This window comes from Artibeus jamaicensis, unplaced genomic scaffold (assembly GCF_021234435.1).
Source record: "Artibeus jamaicensis isolate MK-2021 breed Jamaican fruit bat unplaced genomic scaffold, CSHL_Jam_final contig_477, whole genome shotgun sequence".
Taxonomy (NCBI): Eukaryota; Metazoa; Chordata; class Mammalia; order Chiroptera; family Phyllostomidae; genus Artibeus; species Artibeus jamaicensis.
In genome coordinates, this window is record NW_026521854.1 from 3,762,797 (window position 1) to 3,787,830 (window position 25,034).

Genomic DNA, 25,034 nt, shown 5'->3' on the forward strand with positions numbered 1-25,034 from the left:
ATGTTTGGTTTCTTGGTGATTAGGGAAAAACAGATTAAACCAACAATGAGATGCCATTTCATAGCCATCACACTGGCAAAAATTTTAAGGGCCAGCAGTGCCCAAGTAGCTGAGGATGAGGAGCAGTGGGAAGGGGCACCTACTCCTGAAGCTCTGAGGGGCATCACAGGAGCCTGCCGTTTTGGAGATTGATGCAGTACCTCCCACGGCTGCAGACGGACCTGTCCCCTCACTCAGAGAAACTCCTGCATAGGTGTCACAGGAGACATGTACAAGGATGCAAGGATGTGAGCTGTTTGTTGGTCTTTGTTTTGTTTTGTTTTTGCTTCATTGTTTATAGATGCCCAGCCTATAAGGAATGGGTTAAAAAATGTGATTTTTTTTAACATAATGAGATATGTAGTATGTAGGCAAAAGAAATGAAGTAGAGCTATGTGTATCAGCATGGCCAGATCTCAGAACCTGACACTGAACATAAAAAAAGTTAGTTTCAAAGTGATACATTCAATATTGTACTATTTATATAAAGTCCAGGCCTTAAAACAATACCATGTTGTGCTTGTAGATATAAACCTACATAGTGAAAGTATGGAATAGTAAACACTCCTTCAGGGTAGTGGTTGTGTTTAGGGTAAGAAGGAGGGAGAGGAGGGAGTGGAATCCGGCCGGAGCCTCCCGGGGGCTTCCCCAGGGTCTGAGCTGTCGTACTGAAAGAGCGAGAATGGCTGCCCGTGAGAATGTGACGGCGCTAGGCGGTGGGCATGTCCGTGTCACCATACGTTCTCTGCAAAAGTGTTCGCAGTGTTTTATAACTCTCGCCACGCCTGGTCTGGCCAAGCATCGTGAGCAGGGCCCGCGCATTTTCCCAGCCGGGGCATTAGTACATCCCGAGGCCAGTAGCCGGGGTGGCCTGGGGAGCTGGCTTGGCAGCGAGTTTGTGTCTCAGCCCTCCTCCTTCCATCTCCTGCTTTCCAGTGGCCAAGCCTTCAGCAGAGAGGAGAAGGAGGACTGAAAGCTCTTAAGGTTTCTCTGGTGGGTAAGAGACAGAAGTGAAAATGAGATTAGAGATGGTGCCTCAGAAGCTAAACAGCAGGGCTGCTGCTCTCAGGGTCCTAGCCTGAACCACCGCGAGCCCCTCAGGGTGGAAGGCCGGCCACCGGAGGCTTCTCTCTCGGGCTTGGCGTGCCGAGTAAGCGGGACGCGTCTTTCACCTCAGAATACCTTGTGTTTCCCCTTGGAAACCCACTGTCTACCTCTTCCTGTTGTAACAGGTTAGAATGAAAAGAGGTAATAACTTGTCTGTCAGATGCTAGAAGTTTTTTAAAGAGCCAGCGGGGCAGGGGTTGGGGGGAACAAAAGAAGAACTTCAGACCGCCTCTCTGAACTGCCTGCCTTCTTCTCTTTTCTTGACCTTTAGGTATTCCATCAGCCTCCAAATTTCTTTCACAAATCCCTTTACCACTCAGGAGGAAGTCACCACTCAGTTTTAGGCAGACACACGAACTCAGGCCTGGCAGTGGTGCATTCTGGTGTTGGAACTGCTGCTTGCCCTGGAAACAAAAAAGCATTTCAGGCCTTCTAGCCATGCTTACCACTGTGCGATTTAGTGCAGATCACCTCTCGGCCTCAGTTGGATCATCATCAACAAAATACCACCACCACCATCTGTGCGACAGATATTTGCAGGCTGCTTACTATATGTCAGGAACGGTTATCGTCGTCGTGGTTGTTGTTGATTTAACTATGTTCATTGATGTTGGGGGGCAGATATCAATGGGAGGGAGAAGCATCAGTGGGTCACCTCCCATACACGCCCCAACCAGGGACCGAACCCGCATCCTAGGTGTGTGCCCTCACCTGGAATCAAACCCACAGCTTTTTTTTTTTCAGTGTATGGAATGATGCTCCAACCAACTGAGCCACACCAACCAGGGCTGTGGGGGACAGTTTTTTAAAACATTAAACTCATTTGGCTTCACAGTGACAGTGATAAACAAGGAAACTGAGACACAGGAAGGTTAGATGACTTGTTCAAGGTCTCAGCTGGCAGTTGCCAGAGCCAGGACCTGAAGCCAAGCAGTGTGGCTCAAGAGTCTATCCTCCTATCCAGTGGGCCTTGTGCGAAATACAGGCATGTTACACCGTAAATGGACTGGTGAATCAGAAGCACCAAGCACAGAAACCTACAATGGCAGATACTCAGTATGGTCACTTTGATTACGTGATCTCACTGAACATTCTGTGATTCATTCTGTCTTTACTTTCAGAGGTCAGGCTGGGGAGCAGTGGGGAAGGAGGGATCATAGCTGAGCTGGGTGGTTGTTCTGGTCCAAGTCACAGAGTCATGCCTTTTATTTTTAAACACACACACACCTCCTCAGCCTGTGGCAAGTCAGGGTAGTGTTCTGTGTGCTCTGGTTTTGGATGAAACCAGAACCTGGGGTGAACTTTCATTGGCCCATTGGCATTGTGGCCAGTTGGCCCTTCAGGGAGGAAGGCATCCAACAGCAGCTGTTCCACCGGAGCCAGCTGACTCTTCATAAGCCCTGCCTGGCCCCGGCCCTAGATTTTCTCTCTCGGATTGTCAAGGTGGTGGTAGCCTTGGCAGGGCCTCAGACCAGACAAAGCAGTGACCCAGGATCGAGTAACAGAAGGCTGGCAGGGGGAGGGCTTGTCCTTCCAGCCTGCAGAAGCTGCTGCCTCTCGCCCACCTTCCTGCTCTTGCCCAGACAGTGACTCAGGCCCGGACCGCTCCCCTGGGAGCCAGGGTTTCAGCCACTATCAACCGCCGCCTACTCTTTGCACTGCCCTCCCTTCATTCTCACCTCCTCCCTTCCACTCCCCCTTCATCCCCCCAGAAGTGTGGTCTTCACCCAGCTAAAGACCTCAGGAAGATAGAGGTGAGGCACACTGAATCATTCCGGGGCTTTTTCACCTCCCAAGCCAAGCTTAGGCTCATTCACATTCAAAAGAAACAAATTCTGAAAGCCAAGTGAGGACTAGAGAAGAATACGTAGGTTTTCACTCCTTTACACTCTGTAATGGGAACGCAGGTCTCTCCAGAGAGGTCAGGGCTTGAAGGATCTGCTGGGGTGACTAGGGGATCCCCACCCATCTGCCATCCGGGCCTGTCTCTTGTCTTCTTTCTGCCCCTGCAGTCAAGGGGTGTGGAAACAATGGATTGAGAGGCCTAGCAAACTGAAAATGCAAAAGAGCTGTTTTTGTAAATAGAAATTACACAAGAGCAGGAGTTTTTTTGGAAAGGTTTTACCGAGACAGAATTAGCCAACTGGCATCATGCTGCTAATAGAGATATTTACTGTTTGAAAAAGTATATTTGTAGCTTTGGAGAACATCCTGTTGACTCTTCTTTATTGTGAAGGAAAATAGAACCTTTCCCCCCCTTTTCCTTTTGTACACATAGAACTTTTTTCTTCTTTGAGGTGGGGCATGTTGGGGTTTGGAGGAGAACAGGGTTGAGAGAAGTGTTTTCATTTTGCTGCCGAGACCAAAATATCCCTCCCCCTGCCCTCTGGTGCTCATATTTGTGGGATGGGAGGCAGAACCATGGAAGGAATCCTGCTCCAGGGGCTGGGAGCTCGGAGCCCTCTTGATTTCTTCCGGAACACAGAGATTCTCTGGGGAACAAGCCCTTGCTTCTCTCTGGACCTCTGCTGACCCACCCGATTCCAAGGGGAAAACCCCAAGGAAAGCCGGGGAAGCCAGAGTCCCGAAGCCCCATGAGCCTGGAGGACCGCCAGCCTCGGCCCCGTAGCCCCAGCTGTGCCAGGGCCTCGCTGCTCCAGGCGGTGCTGCGATGCAGTCTCTCTAGCCGCATGCTTTCCGAAGCAGCTGTTCCCCCTGCAGAAGTCCCTGCATTCCAGCAGGCAACTAGAACCCCAGGCTTGGAATCAGGAAATCAACGAGGAGAAGCCAAGGCGCTGGTTGAGGTGTCATTGTTGCTGTTCTCGTTGCTTGCCCCTCGCCACCTTTCACCACTTCAGTGATGCAGAATCTGATCTGTCCATCAGCACAGAAATAGCAGTTTTCTGGCTATTTCTCCGGCAGAGTGGAACATATCTGCCATTTGGAGACTCTTCTCCCTTCATATTTCCTCTTAGGCTCTTTAAAATGTTTTCCCTTGATCCATACTCTGATAACTTGATCAGGCTTTGCTGCCAGTACCAAAGACCAGCTCTGTGTTCCTGGTCTCCACTGAATGTACTTCTCCTTGACCCCAGCTGGTACCTGAGGTAGCTAGTGATAACCTTTTTAGCTTTTATTTTAGTTAAAGATTGGGAGACCAAAAATAATGTTATCTTTCTTTGTTCTTTATATAGCCTTGTATAAGAGTAGCTTTTTACAGGAACCTTAGAGTATAGTATTTTATGGGGCTCTTGGGGCAGTGTTCCCATTTTACTCTCATTCAGGGTTTACTGTGTGCATAAAACTAGGCTGTAAGCTCCGTGAGATCATAGAATGAGAGGCTGTCTTGTTCATCCTGATATCACTTGACCCTAGCCTAGTGGTAGGCATAAAGGAGGTGGAAAATAGCGCTGTGTATAGTGTAGTACTTACAGGAGTTACAAAGAAGCATGCCATTCGGTCTTTGCCTTTGAGGTGCTTATGTGTCATAATCAGAAAGCAGGATGTATACACATCAAAGTTAACCTGCATCCAAGTAGCGTTTACTTCAGTAATGAAAGGATGGCTCAGTCTTAGGAAAGATAGATAGTTCATGATGATACTGGGCCATAGGCAGACAAACTGGTCACCTAAATGCATGCTAAAAGGCACTGATATAATTCAAAAATCCAATCTTTGTATCTGTTAGTAAACTAGAAACAGAAAGACATTTTCTTACTTTCAGGAGGCTTTCCGGCTGAAACCATCACCATCTTTCACATTTAACAGTGGAAGGTGATCAGACTTGAAACGTTTTTACTAGTCAGGAGCATTTTTTCTATAATTTCTAGCCAATGCCATAACACAAGACAAGAAAAAAAGTATAAAATGTTAGGAAAGAAAAGGGAAATTTTGTCACTATTTTCAAATGATATTACTATCTACTTGGAAAACCCAGTTGGTTTTTGTTTTTATTTTTGTCTAGGTGAATTTCTTGGGCTATGTCAGTTAAGTATGTTGGTGTGGTAACTGGTTTATTTAACACCCAGTAGCTTTCCTGTGTATCAGGAAGATAAAATGAAAAAGTGAATTCCATTTATAGTATAACCAAAAATATTAAATTTCATGGAATGCACCTAAGACATGTGTAGGACTAAAAACTTCACGTGTGTGTTACTTTGGGATCTATTTAACTAAATAAATTTGGAGGACCTATTTGGAAGGAAAAAAAAAACCCTAAGGCTTGAGAAAAAGACTTGAGCCCCCGCTGGTATGGCTCAGTAGATTGGTGCCAGTCTGCAAACTGAAAGGTTGCTGGTTCAATTCCAGGACACAGGGCACATGCCTGGGTTGCAGGCCAGGTCCCAGGTTGGGGGTGTGCAAAAGGCAGCTGAACAATGTTTCTTTCCCTCTCTTCCTCCTTCCCTTCTACTCTCTCTAAAAATAAATAAAATCTTTAAAAAAAGAAAAAGAATAAATGGGGGAAAAATTTTATGACTCCAAATGAGCAAACCTAGTGTGTAAAGATACAAGTTCTTCAAAAATTATCCTATAAATATAATGCATTTTCAGTAATAAGTATCCTGGCTGGGGAGGACACAGCAGATGATTTTGAAGTTCATCTTAAATATTAAAATGAATTAAAATAGCCAAGAAATTATCTATAAAAAAATGTAGTGAGAAGGGATTTGCTTGATTGGGTATTAAGAATGAGTGAATGAATGAATAAGCCTAAATAACTAAGTCTATATTACTCAGTGAAAGAGTAGATAGGTCTACAGTATGGAATAGAAATATTTAACACAGATAAAATGATTTTTCAAAGATAGATTATTTTTTTAAATCATGTCAATATAACTGGCTCACCATATACTCAAGGCTCTAAGTGGAATAAAGATTTAAATGCACAAAAATAAATCACTAAAATTCACATGTAATTACAAGGGACACAGAATAACCAGAACAATATTGACAAAGAAGAACAAAGATTCACACTTCCCAATCTCAAAACTTACTAAGATCTACAGTGATTAAGACAGTGTGGTACTGGCCTAAATATAGACATGTAGATCAATAAAATTGAGAGTCCAGAAATAAACAGGAGAGAAGACCCCAAAAAAACTTTAGAATTATCATCTGGAAGGTGGGCCCCTTGTAGTACAGGCTTCCCCTGTAGGTGGGTGTTCTAGGAACCCATCTGTATCATTGTACCAGCTGGCATTGTTGTGAGAGGCTGCTTTTGGCTTCAGTTCCTTTTTTGGAAGACTCAACACATTTGCCCATTTCATGGTGGGCGCTTTATAAGCTCACCTGCCCACACCATGTTGAGTGTTAAGCAGTTTTTGACCAAAAACAGCATGACCCTTATGCTCCACCCTCCTATTCACCCAATTTCGTCCTGAGTGACTTTGTTTGTTTGTTTGTTTGTTTGTTTGTTTCCCAGGGTGAAAAAAGTTCTCAAAGGGGAATGTTTTGCAGTTGTGGAAGAGATGAAACAAAAAATATAGAAGCAGCCCTGGCTGGTGTAGCTCAGTGGATTGAGCGCAGGCCTGCAAACCAAAAGATTGCAGTTCGATTCCCAGTCAGGTTACATGCCTGGGTTGCAGGCCAGTTCCTAGCAGGCACCAGTTCCCAGCAGGGGACACATGAAAAGCAGGGGACACATACGTTGATATTTCTCTCCCTCTCTCCTTCCCTCCCCTTCTAAAGATAAATAAATAAAATTTTAAAATATATGTATATATAGAAGCACTAAAAGGCAAAAAAAATTGACAAGTTCAAAAACTGTTTTGATCAGTGGAATAAAGTCTTGGTAGGTGTACTACATCAAATGTAGGATACTTTGAGGGCAACTGAAGTTTAAACATATAAGAATAAATACACAATTTTTTATAAATAAATTCCTGAGGCATTTGGGGGGTTCCTCCTTGTATATGTATGGTCAGTTGATTTTTAAGAAGGAAACCAGGACAGTTCAACTGGGAAGGAATAGTCTTTTCAGCAGTGCTGGGTAACTGGATATTTACATGCAAAAGAATTGAAGTTGAAACCTTACCTCACACCATATGTAAAAATTAACTCAAAATGGACCAAAGACCTGAATTTAAGAGCTAAAACTATAAAACTCTAAAAAGAAAACATAGGGGTAAGTCTTTATGACCTTGGATTTGGTAAAGAATTCACAAATACAATACCAAAAGCACTTCTTCAAATTCCAAAACTTTTGTGCTTCAAAGGACACCATTAAGTAAAAAAATAAAAAATAAACCCCAAAAGAGAAAGTATTTGCAAATCATACCTGATTAGGGACGTGTACCCCAAAATACAAAGAACTTTTACAACTGAACAATAAAAAAAAGAAAGCCCATTTTTTAAATAGGCAAAGGATGGAATAGATGTTTCTTCAGAGAAAATACACAAATAACCAGTAAATACATGAAAAGATGCTCATCATCGTCAGTCATTAGAGAAAGGCAAATCAAAGCCACAGTGGAATAGCCCTCATACACACTAGAATTGCTTTAAAAAAAAAAAGAAGAAGAAGAAGAAGGCAAAGCAGACAGACAGCGATGAGTGTTGGTGAAGAGGGGAGCAGTGGGAGCCCTCCCTGCGCTGCCAGCAGGAACGTGAGATGGTGCAGCCACGTTGAAGAACAGGCTGGCAGTTCCTCGAAAGGTTCAACGTTGCCTTAACATATGGCCCAGCAGTCTCACTCCTAGGTATATATGTCCAAAGGAGATGAAGACATATATTCACACAAAAACCTGTACATGAGTTTTCATAGCAGCATTATTCATAATAGTCAAAAAGTAGAAAAGAAAACAGATATTCATCACCTGATGAATGGATAAAAATATTACTCAGTGATAAAAAAGGAACGAAGTACTGACACATACAACAACAAAATCCGTGAAAACATTGGCTAAGTGAAAGAAGCTAACACAAAAGACCAAATATTATGTGATTCCACTTATATGAAATGGCCTGAAGGGGCAAAGCCGTAGAGACAGAAAGCAGATGAGTCATTGCTGGGGGCCGTGGAGATATGGGAAGTGACAGCTGATAGAGATGGAGTTCTTTCGGGGGTGATGAAAATGTTCTGAAATTAGATAGTGGTGATGGATGCACAACTCTCTGAATATACTAAAAGCAACCAAATTGTTTACTTTAAAAGGATAAATGTTATGGCATACGAGTTACATTTCAATAAAGCTATGACTTAAAAATTAAACCAGGTTCTGAGTAAAGATGGCAGTTAAAATACATACATCTAATTTCTTACTCTCACAAATCCCACCAAAAAAAAACATAGTAAAGTGATTTTTTAAAAAAGACATAAATCTGCAAATGTAGGGAGAATAGAAGTGGCATCATTTGGGAAGTGGAATGCACTTACATGCGGTAACTGACTTAGCAGTTCCAAGAAAGCCAAAGCCAAATTGGCATTTAAGAAACCAAGAGCCATTTAGCTTACACCACTGAATTCTCAAACGTTCAGGAATTGGTGGCACTGTGTACTTCTAGAAGTAGGATGAAGGCTGGCACTCAGTTCAGGAGCTGTTCACGATGAAGGTCAGAGCCCTGCCATCTCCTCCCCAACTCCATTTCACTGGGAGACAGCCCCTCATCCCACCAGAAGAATGAAGGGACTCCCCCGGGGAGTGTGACGTGGAGTTTCCACCCCAGGGCACACAAAAGTGGATATACTGTGTGACACTAATGAAACTTAACCTTTGGGACCCTTTCCCTCCATGTCCAAGGCCCTGGAGGAAAGGAACCCGAGCATGCGTTCACATGGTCCTATGTTTTTCTGAACTTCAGGATGTAGTTATACTACACTCACTTCACTTTGTAGGTCAGGCAGCTTTGGAGTAGCCTGTACCTTTTGGAGGATAGGGCAGGGGAAGTAGGGGTTGAGTTTGTAAATACATTTTTAGAAAACTTTAAAAACAAGTGAGAAATTACAGACTTTTGAGTTGGAAATACACAAAGGGTACCTTTTGGGGACATCTTTAAATTTATTTAAAAAATAAAGGGGGAATTAGATCAAAGATAATGGGACACAAAACAAGTGACAGAGATGAGCCATTACATCAATAGATATTATTCTGAAAACAAAGTGTAACAAAACATTTTAAAATTATACCCAAAGCTAGTAATTAAGAGTAAGATCCATTTTAGAAATAATGGGATGGAACAATGATTGATAGGCCAAGTGAAGAGGAGCAAATCAAATAACACCTTGATAAAACATGTAAATTCCTGGTGGATTTAACATGAAAGGCATAATGAAGATAGCATAGAACTCATGGAACTTCCAGTCAAGATGGCAGTTAGGTAGACATGGCTCACTTCTTCATGCAACCTCATCAAAACTACAAGTAAGATATAAAACAACCATCACTCAGACCTGTCAGAAATCAAATTGAATGGAAGTCTGACGACTACGGAATTAAAGAAACCACATCCATCCAGACTGAGCCAGCAAGGTGGTGCCATATCTAAGACTCCGTCAACCTGGCTAATGCTGCTTTGGAGATCCCTAGAGACTCCACCCCACCTACTTTACAAGCCCACTCGAGCTGCTTTTCCATACGAATGGCTAGTATTGGCTCACTCTTCACCACTTCCTAAATCCTATCAAAAAAAAAACAACAAAAAAAAACCCAGATAGTCTTAGTGAGTCCCAGGCCCGCACTAGCAGCAGCCAGCCTAGGTTCACAGATTGGCTTTCCCTGGGGATCTCCGAGCCCAGCACAAGTAGCAGCCATCTCAGATTGCTTTATAACTCAGGAAGGTTGGCCCTGGGCAAAACACAGGTAGGGGCTGACCTTGGCCTGTACCACCTGGGAACCCCAGGACCAGTGGATCCAGTGGACAGCTATAGACCACATTGGAGCAACACCATCCTGCCCCTGAACAGCTGATCCTCCATGGAGGGCAGAGGTTTGTGGTCAGTGGTCACAACCAATACTTGCAGCTGACTGGATAAATCCCTCACATTGATCTGCCAACAGTAATCAAGGCTCAAGTACAAGATGAGGGTGTACTTAGCCCACACTAATGGTGCACCTCAAGTACCCAGCTCGGGTGATGGAGGGGCTGCGCCACCAGACCTTATAGGATACCTGCTATATTAGGCCATACTACCAAGACACAGAGTCAAAGCAGCTCTACCTAATACATAGAAACAAACACAGGGAAGCTGCTAAAATAAGAAGAAACATGGCCCAAATGAAAGAACATATAAAAATTCCAGAAGAACTAAACAAAATGGAGATGAGCAATCTATCAGATGCAGAGTTCAAAACAGTATGAGGTGCTCAAGGGTCCTGGCTGGTGTGGCTGGTGTAGCTCAGTGGATTGAGCGCTGGGAACCAAAGGGTCACCAGTTCAATTCCCAGTCAGGGCACATGCCTAGGTTGTGGGTCAGGTCCCCAGTAGGGGCCACATCAGGCAACCACACACTCACACTACTGTTTCCCTCTTTCTCCCTCCCTTCCCCTCTCTCTTAAAATTAAAAAAAAATGGGGGAAAAAAAGGATGCTCAAGGAACTTAGTGAGCAGCATAAAAAAGTCCAATCAGAAACGAAGGATACACTGATTGAAATAAAGAACAATTTACAGGGAAACAGTAGTAGAGTGGATGAAGCTGAGCATCAAATCAATGATTTGGAACAAGAAGCAAACAATAGCCAAATAGATTAACAAGAAGAAAAAAAGAATCCAAAAATTGAGGATAGTATAAGCAGCCTCTGGTACAACTTCAGAGTCCAACATTCGCATCATATGGGTGCCAGAATAGGAGAAAGAGCAAGAAATGGGAAATCTACTTGAAAAATAATGAAAGAAAACTTCCCTAATTTGGTGAAGGAAATAGACATGCAAGTCCAGGGAGCACAGAAAGTCCCAAACAAGATGGATGCAAAGAGGCCCACTCCATGACACATCATAATCAAAGTGCCAAAAGGTAAAGAAAGATAGAGAATCTTAAAAGCAGCAAGGAAAAATAGTTACCTGCAGGAGAGTTCCCATAAAACTGTCAACTGATTTCTCTAAAACTTTGCAGGCTAGAAGGGATTGGCAAGAAATATTCAAAGTCATGAAAAGTAGGGACCTACAGCCAAGATTGCTCTACCCAGCAAAGCTATCATTTGGAATAGAAGGGCAGATAAAGTGCTTCCCAGACAAAAAAAAAAACACTAAAGGAGTTCATCACCACCAAACCATTATTATATGAAATGTTAAAGGGACTTATTTAAGAAAAACAAGATCAAAACTATGAACAATAAAATGGCAGTAAATACATAACTGTCAATTGGATCTAAAAACAAACTAAGCAAACAAGAAGAACAGACAGAGTCATGGGTACAGAGAGTGTTTTGATAGTTGCCAGATGGGAGGGGGCTATAGGAGAATGAAGAGGTGAGGGAATTAAGAATACAAAAAGGGCCCTGGCTGGTGTGGTTCAGTGGGTTGATTGCCAGCCCGTGGACCAAAGGGTCACCAGTTCAGTTCCCAGTTGCATCTCATGCCTGGATTGTAGGCTGGGTCCCTAGCTGGGGGTGTGTGAGAGGCAACCCAATTGATGTATCTGCCACACGTTGATATTTCTCTGCCTCTTTCTCCTTCCCTTTCTGTCTCTCTAAAATAAATAAAATCTTTTAAAAATGCTAAAAAAAAAATAAGTACAAATAGGTAGTTACAGAATAGCCATGAGGATGTAAAGTACCATATAGGAAATAGAGAAGCCAAAGGTTAAAGATAAAGAGAGAATCTTAAAAGCAGCAAGAGAAAAGCAGTTAGTTACTTACACACATGACCCATAGACATATACAAAGGGGTAAGGATTGCCTGAGGGAGTGGAGGGGGGCACTGGGGAAAGACCAGATGATTATAATAGCATAATCAATAAAATATAATTTGAAAAATAAACAAAATATCAAAAAAAGGGGAAAAAATAATTCATGATAATCCCTCCTACAAGGACGCCAGTGACAAACTGGTTACTCAATGCAGAAAGCATTAAGATTAGTCACTGTACAAGAAAACTTTAAATGTGATCTGAAATCTTAGTTTATTTATAAAAGAAACATGAGATTTTCCTAATTTTACAGCAATCCTAAAATTTATATTACATTTATATATTGCCACTACTGAATTATCATTCTTTTTTTCTCTAAGAAAATGGTGTTACCAACTCTGTGTCACATGAAGAGGCAATCATAGACTATGCAGCCAAAAAATTTCAAGGAAATAAATACAGAGGTGTGTCAGGCAGCTGATTAATAAAAGTATTAGGTTATTTGTGATTTTTCTGATGTTCATATTATTTGTCAGCTTTTATAACTTGTAATTTATTATGCTCTTTTCTCTCTCTAAACATTTGCTCTCATGCCTATTTTTACATTTGTAACTTTGTATTCCTTTTCTTTAAGAGGACATGCAAAAATGCATAAGCTTCAGGCCCAAAAACCCAGACCCACGTCAAGCTCAGTCGAAGGCAGGACACCCGCACGGAAGGCAGGAGGGTGAGGCGAGTGAGCGCATGTGGCGTGTGCTCACATGTGCGCACACGACCTCTTCTACTCCCTGAGCCATGGGGCTGCTGAGCTGGGCCTGTATTTCCAAGTCATGCGCGTGGAAGAATCTTCTCTAGGGAATTTTACCTGCCCAGGAGAAAAAAATAGATACACACATCGGGTTCCCTCAAAACTGCTTGGCCAGATCACTCTACACAACAGACCGACATTATTCACATACTCACTGCTTCTAGTCAGCTGTTTTGTCCCCAGTCATATATGTGAGCAGATAGATAACCAAGAATTACCACACATCCAAAGGAAGTATTTAGCATGAACAATGAGGCTAAAACAGCAAAAAGCCACTAGGAGGGAAACAGACTACAAAGGAAGGAGCAACTTTCGTGAAGCTGTCATTAAGATCCTCAGATAAGGCATCCATAAAATAAAAACAATACCATAAAAAAAAACATTCTGAAAAATAAAAAGAGCTCTTGGAAATTAAAAATACAGGAAATTAAAAACTCTTGAGACGTATTAGAAGATAAGAAAGCATTGAGAAATAGAAAATTAGAGGGCAATCCAAAGAGGGCCAGCATCAAAATTGTAAGAATTTCAGAAGGAAGAAACAGAAAGTGGGGGTAAGGGATCAACGACAACAAAATTTTGTTTTTAATCTCAGAAGGAAAGATTATAAATTGCCAAATTGAAAGAGTCCTGTTGAGGAACCCAGCACAATGGATGAAATTAGGTCCATAAGGCACATGAACATACGAACTGAGAAGCTCACATAAAACAAACAGCAGGTCACATCCGAAGGATGGAAATCACAGCGGTGCTGGGAAATGAGGCTCCAGTGAAGCAGCGCCTTCGAGACTGAAAGAAATCGCACTTAGCCTCTGATTCTATACCCAGTCAAACTAACCAGTGCGGCAGCAGACTAAAAAGTGTCTTAGTAAGCAGAGATTAAAAAATTCTCTCCCACACACTTTCTCTCCACCCAAATGAGGATTAAACAAACAAACAAAAAAAGGAAGACACAGAATTCAGATGTCAAAATTCCTGGGCATGGGGAAGGAACCCCTGTGAGGAAGGTGAAGGGGGAGCCCAGGAGGCCTGCCGCACACCACAGTGGGGGCGATCCACTCAGGCTGGAGCAGGCCAGAGTGGCAGCAATAGAATACCTGGTAGAAATGAATGTATTGGGAGGAAATTTAGACACCTGAGATAGAATTAGGGGAAATACGTGAAAAATCAAGCATGTGAAAGAAAAGTGATAGTTATTCATTGTAATGAAAACAAAAAAGTATGCAATGCTACTAGGTACATATTGCCGTGTAACAAATTGCCCCACAATTTAGTGTTTCAAAACAGTACTAGTCTCCATTGGCCAGGAATTTCAGAGTGGTAGTCTGGCTTGGGAACTCTAAAAGTTACAGTTCAGTGTGCATCAGCCAGAACTGCAGTCTTCTGAGTGCCTGGCTGAGCTGCAGAGTCTGCTGGCTGCCATGTGCAGAAGGAAAGTGCATCCTGTTATGCTCCTAATAGTTTACTTAGTGTTGCCCTCGCCAAGTCATAATAGAACTGTACTGAGAGGAAAGGGGTTGCAAATGTGCCTTTATGTTACAAAAGTGGAGACCATGAAAAGGTTTCTTTGCTTAGTTATATCTTCCTCTTCCAAAATAAAAAGTTAGTAGCTAGTGCCTAAAACCTAATGCTCAGGATGCAGCAATAAGAGCATTTTTATGTGGAGAGGGGAAGGGGCAGACCAAAAGCCCAGTGCAGGTGGTAGTGCTCCTCTCAGACATGAGACTCGGGGGCCTAGAGCCTCATACTCTGCTTAACAAAGCCCAGTGCCTCATTCAGCTACTCACATGTATAAATTTGGTAAAGGTAAGACTTAGATGAATAAAGGGAAATCATGAAGGGAATAGAGTAGCAAAGGTGGATTTTTATGTTGAGGTGGAAGGGGCAGGTATTTCCCAGTATGATGACACCAAAAGAAGAAATCGTGAAGGCAAAGAGAAATTTGCTGGATTTGACTTCATACTCGGCACAAGCTTCTGTACCTTAAACACACACACGTCCAAAGGGAAAAGGCAAACCCCAAGCCAGGATAAGTCCTGATAAACAGGCCAAATGGCTGGTGGTAAAATGTTAACTATTTCCATCTTTTAAAAAATGCAAACTGTTTCAGTGTGTCCCTAGGGCAGTTGGCAAATATATCAAAGCCTTGAGCACGTGTGTATCTTTTGACCCTGCAGTTTCAACCCTAAGAATTTACCCCAGGTGACCAGTGCTTGGTGTGCACAGAGACTGTACTGTTAGAGTTTTTTATTTAGAATATAGGAGAAAAATTCAAAACAGTTGAAGTGACCACCAGTAAGGAATGTGGGTTACGAAAATAAAACTGGTGGTACAGGTGTGTAATGGAGCACTAGGTCGCTCTCAGAAATCAGGCCGATGAAAACTAGACACGTATAAAATCATGGCGTGTTTCCTCTATTTTTTAAATGCATGTATATGTACATGTGTACACATGTACACACACTGAAGTTCAGGTTATTACTGTTTATTTTCTTTGGGAGCGTGTGTGTGTTTGTTACTTGTGTTTTTCAATGTTTTCCATGTTTTTGGCACTGGTCAGGTGTTATTTTTGTAGGCGAAAAGAAAACTAAAATAATTTTTTTAGTTTATTTGAAAAATACAGAAAGTACAAAGAAAATAGTGGTCATACTCTTGCCACCTAGAGTTAACCAGTGCCGACATTAAGCGTATTTGCTTCGGGTTTTTTTCCTGCAAATTTTTGAAATCTAACTAATACCAAAATAATAACCTTGGTTGTCTTTTAGATAGGAGACTAGACTGTTTTGGGTCCCCACCTCCCTTTTTTTCTCTTTTATACTTTCCTGTATTTCTTAAGTTTTCTCTAATGAGCATCCATAGTTCCTTAAAACACACACAGTTGGCCCTTCGCACCCTCAGTCTCGCATCCGTGGGCTCTGTCAGCCGCATGTCGACAGCAGCATCCACGGCTGGGAGGCTGTGGGCAGAGGGCCACTGTTCTGTGCCTCGGTATCTGCGGGACTTACGCATCTGCAGATTTGGTGTCTGCAGGGAATCCTGGACCCTGCCCCCGCCAGGTACCCAGAGACAACTGTATGACCAATTTGTGTGAGCGAGTATTAAACTATTAGAGAACTGGACAGGACGTCAGGGCCCCAGCAGTGCGTTCCTGGTTCTGTGGTGACCTGGCAGAGTGGCCCTGGGCTAGTCACTGGACCTCTCCAAATCTGCTTTCTCATCTGCGAAAAGAGAGGGTTAAACGGGGGGAGATTTCTATGGTAACTTACAGTTCTAAAAATACTGTGGTTCTAAATTAAGATTGAGAAAGAGGCTGTGGTTCCACCAATAATGGACTCTGAGTTCCTCATTTCTTGGTCCCTCCCCTGTAGTGTGAGGCTCCGAGTTAGAATCCTGTCAAAGGCCACTCTGAGAAGTCTTTAGCACACTCACCCTGCCCCCATGTTCTCAGAATGGAGATTTGGTTTAGAACTGATGTTGTAGATGAGCTGGAAGGACCATCTATTCCAACTCCTCAGTGTTAGGGTTTACAAACTGAGCTCCGGAGAGACTGCCTTTTGTTCAGAATACAGAACTAGTCAGAGGCTGAGACCAGGTTTTCTGGTTCCCGGTCCAGATCTTTTTACACCACCATGTGCTTTGTGCAAGTCAGGATCAGTCTTTTCGCAATGCCACCTGGACCTCATTTGCACTGTCACCAAAATGGTCCTTGAGGGCAGTTGTTCACTACCCAAAACCATCCTGTCAGTCCACTGTCATCTGATTCTGGGGGCACGTAACTGGGGGCCCAGGAAAGGGACCAAGGAACTCATCTGTCCTTAACCTTCCTCATTCGGTCTGAGAAAGGGAAATAGCAATTTTATTTTTTCTTCCCTTTTCAGTTCCATACCTTACCTTTCCCCCTGGTAATTACATAGCCAGAGATGATTTGTTTACAGAAGCCACGTGAATCAGCCAGTCCCAAAAGGGTTAACACTGCCAAATTATGGGGTGGTTTAACAATAAACAGGATGTCCTCCAGAAATTAAATTTAAACCACTGTGACTCAGGCAGGCCCGTCTTCTAACCAGATCGCTGTCTGGGGTTATTATCGGTGGCTAATTATACCACTGGGTTTAGCAACAGTGTTGGTCAGTTTGGGCCAAGAGAAGCCAGGCTCTGGGAGAGGAAGGTGTGGAGGGGCAGGTGCAGCCCTGAGAGCGAGCGGCAGGTTTGAATGGAAGAGACTGAGAGTAGGGGGAGCGGTGCTCTAAGCTGCTCCTGTGGAGCTCCTACTGGAGCCCTCTCCCTGAACTGACCGCAGGGGTGCCCACCTCACCCCTCCCTGGGGAGACGTGAAGTCCACTGTCCATAGATGGTGGGGCACACTGTTTGCCTTTTGCCTCCCAGCCTGGCCACACTGCTTTTCTTCCCAGAATTGTAGAGTCATAAAATGCTGAGCTCCTTAAGGAAGCTTCCAGATTATCCAGCTCAACCCTCTTGCTTCAGAGTGAGTGGGAAGTTAAGGCAGAGGGCAGAGGTTGCCTGCTCCGTGGAGAGGAGGCAGGGTTGCTGCTGCTCAGGCGGCGACTCCTCGGCCAGTGCCTGCCCTTATGCCCAGCTGCCTTCCTTTTCTAAGTGGGGAGCCTGAGGTTCAGGGCCCCCTGGCAAGTTCACGGCAGACTGGGGCTGGACTTCACGTTCTTCTAGGAGTTGGGGGCATTTGGTTTCTGTCAGTTCTCATGGGAAATGGCCCAGCCTGGCTGGTCCTTAATGCCCCTGCAATTTGTCACCTCTCCCCAGCCTTAGAGGCAGCCCCGCAGAGCCACAGTCTGTCCCTCTGTGGAGAAGTAGTGAGGCACCTGATATAGATATGTGGTTCTTAGGGTGTTTTTAGAGATGTTTCGAAGGATAGCAGCGATCCAAGCAAGCCTGTAGTTTCTGACCTGCAGCCCCTTGAGACACAGCGGCGGGGACTGTTATTTGTACAGTGCCTCCCCTTCGCAGTGCATTTGAACTGCAGGCTGTCAGGGCAGGTGCTCTGGGGCAGCAGGTGGTGCCCAGGCCTTCCATCTGACGCTGTACGTGGAAGGACGATGGTCCTCAACCCACCGGGCACATGGTACAAGCGGCAGGGAGCGAGCCCCGCCACTTTTCTTGACCCTTCTGGGGACGGGGGGCTGTATTTCATCAGTTTCGTTTGGACATATCCCCATTTCTCCTAACACCCCTCTCTGTCTCTATCTTACAGGATTCCTTTCAAGATTGGGCAGCCCAAGAAACAGATTGTCCCAAAGACAGTGAGTAGCCCTGTTCTTTCTTTCTGAGACTCCATTCTGTCTCACACGGCCTTCGCTGTGAGGGAGCGAAGAACCGGAGCTTTGACCCAACCCCTTACGAGGCTGGGGGGGCAGAACCTGGGCCTCGTCTCTCCGGGTTGTGGGCCTCTGGAACTTCGTGTGGACGGGGGCTTGCAGGGGCCTCCTGTCCTGGGACGTGGGCCGCCTTCCGCTCGGCCGGGGCGGGTGGAAGAGGTGGGTTCCTCAGGCGGGAAGGAACGCACTGCTCCTGACAGCTCATCTCTGGGCTCAGTCTGAACGTTCCTGAGAGGGAGCCCGAAGCAGGGACTCTGGCCAAGGACACATCCCAGGCCTCTGCCTCAGGCCCGTGAGCAACCAGGAAGCTTCCCAGGGTCCGTTTGTCTCCGCTGCTAAACGCACTCCTGGCCAGGACCCAGAGCCGCTCAGCACCAGGGCTGGGGCGGGGCGGGGGGCGGGGGGGGGGGGCACTGAATCCTTCCTCCTGTAAGCTCACGGTTTTTGTCCCTATTTTGTCTCCAGAATGGGAGAGGAAGAGAATCGTAGATTCTTAGAAAGTTAGAACGGGAAGCCCTGAGAGGCCCAGTTAGTGCCGCCAGCCCCTGCTGTTCCCTGTGAGGACTCGGGCAGTGCAGTGATGGTGACTTTCTGAGGTTGGGAGAAGCTCGTGCTGACAGCTGGAGTCAGACCTCCAGGTGCAGCGTCCGTCCGGTGCGCGCGCCGTGGCTTCCCGCTGCCTCACTCAGGTGAAGTCTCCCGAGGCTAGGGACCCCGGCAAAGAAGGGTCGCTCCAGCCCCCTCCCCCACAGCTCTGAGCAAGGCCCTTGGTTTTCACGTGGGAGGCTATAACTGTCCACCGTCTCTGGACGTGCTGGCTCCAGGAAGCCAAGGGCAGGCCCTTGACAGTCCCTGCAGCCCGGGTGCTTCTCCTTGTCTTAACGACCTCGTCCCAGGACTCAGGACTTGGCTCAGGACCCAGAACTGCAGGAAAAATAGAGCTTCAGAAGTTGGTGGAGGGGGGGGTTCGGCAAACATCTGGCCAATGGCTCTGTCTCTGACTAGTCCAAAGTTAGGTCACTGAAAAGGAAATGGGCCCGTGTTAAAGGGTCCTCCCCCTTTTCCAGGCAAAGGCTGGCCTGGGACAGACTCCGAGTTTACCTCCCATGCCGCGGCTCACCATCTGTGGAGGCTCTCAGCTTGAAGCGCAAAGAATCTGGGCGTGCAAGTGTTGGGCTCCAGCCGGCTACAGGAAGTGGGAAGGTGTGGCTTTGGGTCTCCAGAGTTTAATCCAGGGCAGATCTGAAAGGGAAGTGGTTTTGAAAAGGGTCTTTTATTCCCAACATTCACTAGCAAAAACCAAAACAAACAAAAACCCCTCCTGACCCCCCATCCCTTATGGAGATGGTCTTGTTCTCCACAGAGAACTATAGCCCAGAATACAGTTTCTGGGTGCTTTGCCAGAGTCTGTTGACGGAAGGTCTGTGGGTGTTTTCGTCTAGGAGTGGCAGGGCCTCCCCTGGGAAGGGCAGAGGCAGGCGAAGGAAACGCTGCGCCTGTGCAGGCCTCTGTGGGCCCGTGGCGCCCTCGCCCCTTCCTCACAGTGGCCTCTCTTGGGGTGAAGCTGGGGTCCCCTCACTGGGGCACCCGCTCCCCTCACAGACTGGGCGTCAAGGAGTGGGTGAGAAGTGGGTTGGGAAGCGCCCCCGCCTGGATTCCCATCCTGGCTCCGGCAAGTCCCCTCCCCTCCCCAAGGCCCAGCTTTCTCCCTTGTGTAGTGAGGGTGAGGCACTTTGCACAGTGTCTGGCACGTATTGAGGCTTCAGTGAACACTAACTGTGTGGCAGGAAGAGTCGATGTGATAACCCACCAAGGACTCCGCCGGCAGCTGGATTCCCCAGTGCAGTGAAGTGCAGGCCAGAAGAGAGGTGTTTGCCCTCGACTCCCAGGTGGCACTGAAGTGTCTGCAGCAAGACCCTGCCTTTTCAGAGGCTCCTTCTCCACTTCACAAGCCTCTACTGGCCCCACAACCAGGCCAGGGCTGGGTGGTCGCCTCCGTGTCTTTGCACCTGCCCCCACCAGTGGGGACGCTCTCTGTTGTTCTTGCCCAGGCACTTTCAGGGAGTCAAGCAGACAGGGCCACAGACCGGGTTATTGGAAGTCACCGTACCCTGTCATGGGTACAGAAGTGAACACTTCTTCCCATGAGGAAAGGGAGTTTCAAGAGGTTTTTGGCTCAAGGCTGCCAACCTTCAGACACAAAGAAAGCACTGTGTCCTCGGCCGCCCTCTTGGCTCTCCCGCACCCAGACCTTTCACGCAGATGCGGCCATGCCACAGCGCCGGCTGGAGCAGCCTGCTCTCTGTGGGGTTGGCCAGCGGGCCTCCCTGTCCCAGCCTCTGCTTGCTCCCATCTACTCTCACAGTCCCATAAAGTAGCTGGGGCGCCTTGGGTCAGAGGAAGCTGCACCTCCCTCCATAGCCTGGGGGGCTGGGAGAGCTCCCAGATGCAAGGTGCCCCTGGGCCTCCCACCCAAAGGGAAGCACCCACTTTGATCCCTAACTAGGCGGGTGCTCTGTGGAGGCAGGCAGAGCCCCAGCACACTGGGCCTTCACTTGAGAAGGAATTCCATGGGCAAGATGAGGGCTGTCAGCCTCATCGCTGTCCTGTTGCAGCGTGCCACAGGCAGCTGCCTCCGCCAAGCAGCCTCGCTGAGGGCTCCTCGGTTGGCCTCCTCTTCACTTCACTGGGAGGGTGGGTTTGGGTGGGGACTCAGCCTGTTCACTCAGTGAACAGGTACCTGCGCCTGCAAGGTGCCAGCCGACCTTAGCACTGGGGAGAGAGCTAAGCTGCACAGCGCCCCCACCCCCTGAGCCTGCTAGGATGTGGGGAGGGGTGCAGGGAGCAGGGAGCAGCCGACGGGCGAGGGGCGTCCGGCCCAACTCTCCGGCACTAACCTCGCCAGCCACCACCAGCTCTGACCCGCTCTCAGTTGTGCACATGTGTTTACACTCGCATTGTTGACTGTGGTCCAGCTGCCTTTTTGGCAGAGCATCAAGCATTCAAAGATGTTCAGATCTTTTGTGTTTGGCGCTTTCTCTTAGAATGGATAGACTTTCACGGAGTGAGAGCCCAGGCTCTCCCTTCATTCCCCATCTGAGGGGCTAGTCCTGGTGGTGTCCCCTTGGCTCTGTCCCCAGTGGAGGAGAGTTACTGGGACTCTGAGCTAAAGAAGCAGCCCACACCTGGCTACCAGGACGGAGGAGGTGAAACATTCGTGAACTTCTCTTAGGCTGTCAGACGGCTTTGAGGGACATAGAGTAGAAGGACCAAGCTCATTCCAACATGCTTCTCACTTCCAGTGTGAGACCTTGAGTTTGTCATCAACCAGAACAATCCAGCCCAGCTGGAACCCTGCAGCCCTTCTCTGCAAGTCTCAGCAGCCCCAGCCAGGAGGGCCAGGTGTTCTCCAACATCCCCCCACACACCGGTGCACCCCGGGGATTGCGACAGAGGCCGGGCCCGGGCCCAGCCTCCCCTCTCAGAGCACCTGCTCTGTGTTCTTGATCTTTAGGAGAGCTGTGTCCTGGCCAAGACCTCCTTCATTTTAATTTCATCTTTTTGGAGAAAAAGACTCTGCTCACATCCTACACAGTAAGAAAGGAGATTTCCCATAATGGGGAAGGCCCGGTACAGCCCCCCAGAAATAGGACTCCAGGCTTAACTGAAATTAGGGGCATCCTTGCTGCTTCTCCTCTCTGCCAGAGGGCCCCATGCCAGTCTGCACCCCCAGACTGCTCTGGTCCTCTCGGCACCCAGTGTGGAGGAGGAGCAGCCAGCACAGCCCACAGGCAGGTTCCCTGCCTGCACTCACATACACGCCTAGGAACCCCCGGAAGCAGCAGGTGAAGGGGGCAGCATTGCCCTGTTTCTTTGTCAGCCCCCGAAATTTACATGGCTAGGCTAAATAAAAGACCTCATCTGACTAGGCAAGAAACTGAGACTCAAAGTGTTAGGCGATGCTCTACGGCTAGTGTCAAGTTTAATGTCGTAGCCCATCCCTACCGGCTCCTCTCCCCACCGTCCTTCCTCCCAGCACCGTGGGAGAAAGATCCCGGCCAACGTGGGGCTGCCTTTGAAGGGCCCCCTGCTCCAGAACAGGTCTCCCCGTCGCACTCGCCCCGGAGGCCTCCGAGGCCTTCAGCTGTAACTGACCCCTGCCCAACTGGAAACCCCTGTGCTGGGTAACACTTTAAATGCTTATCCAGTCCATATGCTTTAGGGGGAGTGAATTTGGAATTTTTCCTTAAGAGTAGCTTTTGGCGGACTGTAAGGAAGGAGGTGACGAAAATGTTGGGTCCCTAGACGGAGAGGGCAGGCCTGCTCTTGGTGCAGGTTCTAAATGCCAGGATCGCAGAGTGAAGGAAAGACTGTGTGTTCCTGCTTCCGAAGTTTTCCAGTTCAAATAAGGAAGGTAGGGCTCTGTCGTGCCCCGGGGGCCTCAGCTGAGTCGGTCCTCGCTGCTCTCTACTGTGGCGCCCTCGGCCCCCACAGGCCTTCCCAGGGGCTGTAGTGACACGTGTGTGTGTGTGTGTGTGTGTGTGTGTGTGTGTGAGTGAGAGAGAGAGAGAGAGAGAGAGAGAGAGAGATCATCCCCCCAGGGCTGTGTTTTTGTTACTCATCAGAGCCTCCCTAGCACTTGGCAGAATTCATTGCACTTAAAGGGGCTCCTTAAATGTTTGTGGGATGAATGAATGCACTTTATTTTTTTTATCCTTACCCAAGGACATTTTTTTATTGCTTTTAGAGAAAGAGGAAAGGATAGAGGAGGAAGGGAGAAACATAGATTAGTTGCCTCCCCTACGCACCTGGGGTGGGGATCGAACCCACAACCCTTCAGTTACGGTTACAGGATGACGCCCCAAGCACCTGAGCCACACCAGCTGGAGCTGAATGAGTGCAGTTTAAAACAAGTAATAAAGGCCTGGCTGGTGCAGCTCAGTGGATTGAGCTCGGGCCTGTGAACCACACGATTGTGGTTCGATTCCCAGTCAGGCACATGCCTGGGTTGCAGACCAGTTCCCAGCAGGGGACTCACGAGAGGCAACCATACTTTGATATTTCTCTCCTTCTCTCATTCCCTTCCCCTGTAAAGATAAATAAGTAAATAAAATATATTTTTTTAAAGTAATAAAAGGCCTGAACTAGGAGTCTGAATTCTGGCCTTGTTTTGCCACTCACTCGCCCTGAATCCTTACGTCACCCACATCCCCTCTCTGGGCCACATTCCTTCATGTATCACATGAGGCATCGCCCCAGTAACGCCCTGCCAGTCTGTGATTGCTGAGTGCACCGCATCCGAGCGTGGTGCAGAGGGCGATGCGGTCGGGATGGTCCCCCCCCAGGGCGCCCTCGGCCAGCGGGCCTGCGGTGAAGAGCAGCGTGGCTCTGGCGGCCGCTGCAGGCTTGCGCTCCCTGACCGCAGCCTGTAACCCGAGGGGGAGTCGGGACTGGAGGGGGGGGCAGCCCCTAAGTCATCTTCCTTAGGTCATAGTTTTAATTCCTCAGCAAACGCCTTTCTCCTCTTGGGGAGGTGACAGTTCCGAGCACAGGCCTGGGCGCTTGGCTGCTCGCAGTGGTGCGACCACACACAGGCGGCCTCCCCTCTGCCCCTGCGACCTCCTCAGCGAGGAGGCTGCGGTGCACCTTCCCCCCCAGAGTCGGTGGTGAAGACGGCCCTGCAGGCCTGCGAGGCGCACTCGGGGAGAGGAGCGGTTTCACTTCCCAGAGCTCCTCCAGCCCGGGGGCCCCCAGGCGGCCAGGACTGCTGTGTCCTGGAGGGGGTGGCAGGGGGGCTCCTGCCTGCCCTCCTGTTTCTCTCCTTCAGGCTCTCAGCTGTCAGTCACCTCACAGGCCTCTGGCCTGAGGCCGTGGCCGAGGCCAGGTTCACAGATGGGGAAATCAGCCATGGAAGTGCAAGTCACTCTCTGGACTTCTCCTGACATGGAGGTGGCAGGATTGGGTCCAGGACTCACGGTTTGGTGTAAATGTCTCCGGCATCGGCATCGGGGAAACCTGATAACCAACTGCTCAGGAACTTAAAGAGCCTGGCCGGAGTCAGTAGCTCTGGTACCTGTGTTTGGTACACCCCAGCTCACAGAGCGGGGACGCAGGATCTTTCTTGATCTACCCTGAAGCTAGCAGGTAGTACGACCTGTGACCACGGAGGTGACTTGCCCGGGCCTCGCCTCAGAACTGCCGAGTGGCGGAGACAGAACTGAAGTCCGTATCCCACCCTTTCCTCTACCCCCCGGGCCGCCCTGGCTGAGTGCCAGTCACAGGCTGAGCAGCTCACCTGTGGAGGGAGGGGCGGGCGAGGAGGGTGAGGGCAGGGAGCGGGCCCAGCCTCACTCCCCACGGTGGGGGAGCCGAGCCGTGGCCTGCTGGTGATCCGCTGGTACCTGCCTGGCTGGCACATCTGGGAGGCCAGCCTCTCGCCCGCACTAGACACTTAATTAGTTTGGGAACACAGGGTACTGCACCTCTGGTGACCTGCTGGCGCCTGCAGGGCCTGGGTGCTGTTCCTGTCCCTGGGGGAGGGCGTGCGGGGAGTGTCAGGAGGCTGGCAGATTTTTTCCAGTGCACTGCCATTTCTCCGTTGATCGAGGTGTCGCTCTCATTGCAGGTGGAGAGAGACTTTGAAAGGGAGTATGGAAAGCTGCAGCAGTGAGTGTCACAGCCGGGGGCGGGGGGCGTGCTGGGGTCAGGGGGGGCGGGGCCATCTGCCTGGACTCACTGCCCACAAGGTTTCATGCTCTGGCCGTCACCACCCTGGGGTCCAAAGGCAGCTCAGCTTACCACCTGCCACAAATCGTTCCCCAGCCGATAGCTGTGTGATAGTCGTGAACTCGTAACCTTTGGATGCTTTGCCTCATGCAGAGCTTGTAGTGACCCTTTGGTCAGTGGGAAGGGCCGTGGGGAAGGGCCCCTTGTCCTCCCAGCAGGCATT

The 25,034-nt window shown here is 48.0% G+C and overlaps 1 protein-coding gene across 1 annotated transcript in view; it reads left to right on the top strand.

Annotated features, from left to right (window-relative positions):
- The window catches only part of BIN3 (bridging integrator 3), a 41,868-nt gene that overhangs the window by 5,844 nt on the left and 10,990 nt on the right, over nt 1-25,034 (top strand). Inside the window, exons 2-3 of the mRNA XM_037152608.2 lie at nt 17,962-18,010; nt 24,711-24,751. Coding sequence (XP_037008503.1) covers nt 17,962-18,010; nt 24,711-24,751 — 90 coding nt within the window. The remainder of the gene's footprint in view (nt 1-17,961; nt 18,011-24,710; nt 24,752-25,034) is intronic.